General features: G+C 37.6%; 1 protein-coding gene across 1 annotated transcript in view; it reads right to left on the bottom strand.

Annotated features, from left to right (window-relative positions):
- The window catches only part of Rasef (RAS and EF-hand domain containing), a 58,478-nt gene that overhangs the window by 28,579 nt on the left and 28,748 nt on the right, over nt 1–1,151 (bottom strand). Inside the window, exon 4 of the mRNA XM_023701837.1 lies at nt 1,050–1,127. Coding sequence (XP_023557605.1) covers nt 1,050–1,127 — 78 coding nt within the window. The remainder of the gene's footprint in view (nt 1–1,049; nt 1,128–1,151) is intronic.

The raw sequence follows: 1,151 nt of genomic DNA, 5'->3' as shown, positions 1-1,151 counted from the left end.
CAATCCAGTGAAGGATCCAATGAAAATAAACCCCAGTACAGCAAAGGGCGGGAACAAGATTAATAAACAATCTGTTTGATAAAAAATGAGATTTCATGAACTCCAAAGTCACTGCTGCTAAGGGGAAAAATAAATGGCAGGTCTTGGGAAACCTAGAAAAGGGAGTCTCAGCATTCTGGAGGTGGGGAAAGGAGGCTACAAGTTCAAGCTTAGCCTAGGCAATTTAGTGATTTAGGGAGATGCTGTCTCAAAAATCAAAGCAAGTAAGGTGGGTTGTAGTGTAGAGGAAAGGCTGTGAGTTCAATCCCCATCTCTGTAAAGAAGACTGAAGGTATCAAAGACATCAAAAGCATTAGCAGACTTTTTTTTCTTTTTTTTTTTTTTTTAACAAGAAGTCATCAAAAAATCAATCAGGAGATTTAAAAACAATCAAAAAAGGCAAAAAAGTCATTACCAAATGTGAGGGCAACTAAGACATGGCACAACTTGGAACTGGTAGTGCATAAAGAGAACTCATTTGATCATGAAGCTGGGAGCCTTGTCTGCAGAACGGTGTAAGGATAAGACCTGGAGGTCTTCAGTGAAAATATTTAAATTTGTAATAAAGAAAATGTACTTTAACTGTTTCAAGTTTTGAAGTTAATCTAAAACCAAACTAAGAAAATTTAGCAATGATAACACATTAATCAGATTAGCTGCAAGAGAAAAGATAAAGACAGAGTCTGCAGAAGACAAAGGAGTCAGAAAGAGGGCAGTCCATGGGCAGGTAGGACAGTGGCGTCCTCACCTTACAGTCAGGGTATGGGCAACCACCAGGTGACAAGGAGGCTAAGCATGCCAGGTAAAGCTTAAGCACCATGTCTTTATATAAAGTTAAATAAAAAATAAACAAAATCACTTGCAATGGGCTGTAATTCACTGAGGGGAAAAGCCTCACGTGGATACCTTTGTCTAACTACAGTATCATTCCTGGAATGCTAAACTATCAGCAATGAGTATGATTATGTTATCTAACAGGAAATGTGCCTAAGATGAAAGGTGATTCTTACCACTGACAAATCACAAATTTGTTCTTTTAATGCAGTCACATCTTCTTTTTGTCTTACAGGCTTTAATTGTTCTTCAAGCTGAAAGATCAAATAAAAGTTGTG

The sequence above is a fragment of the Octodon degus genome, unplaced genomic scaffold, assembly GCF_000260255.1.
Source record: "Octodon degus isolate 3935 unplaced genomic scaffold, OctDeg1.0 scaffold00141, whole genome shotgun sequence".
Taxonomy (NCBI): Eukaryota; Metazoa; Chordata; class Mammalia; order Rodentia; family Octodontidae; genus Octodon; species Octodon degus.
Note: the sequence above shows the minus strand (reverse complement) of the source record. Positions and strands in the feature narration are given on the sequence as shown.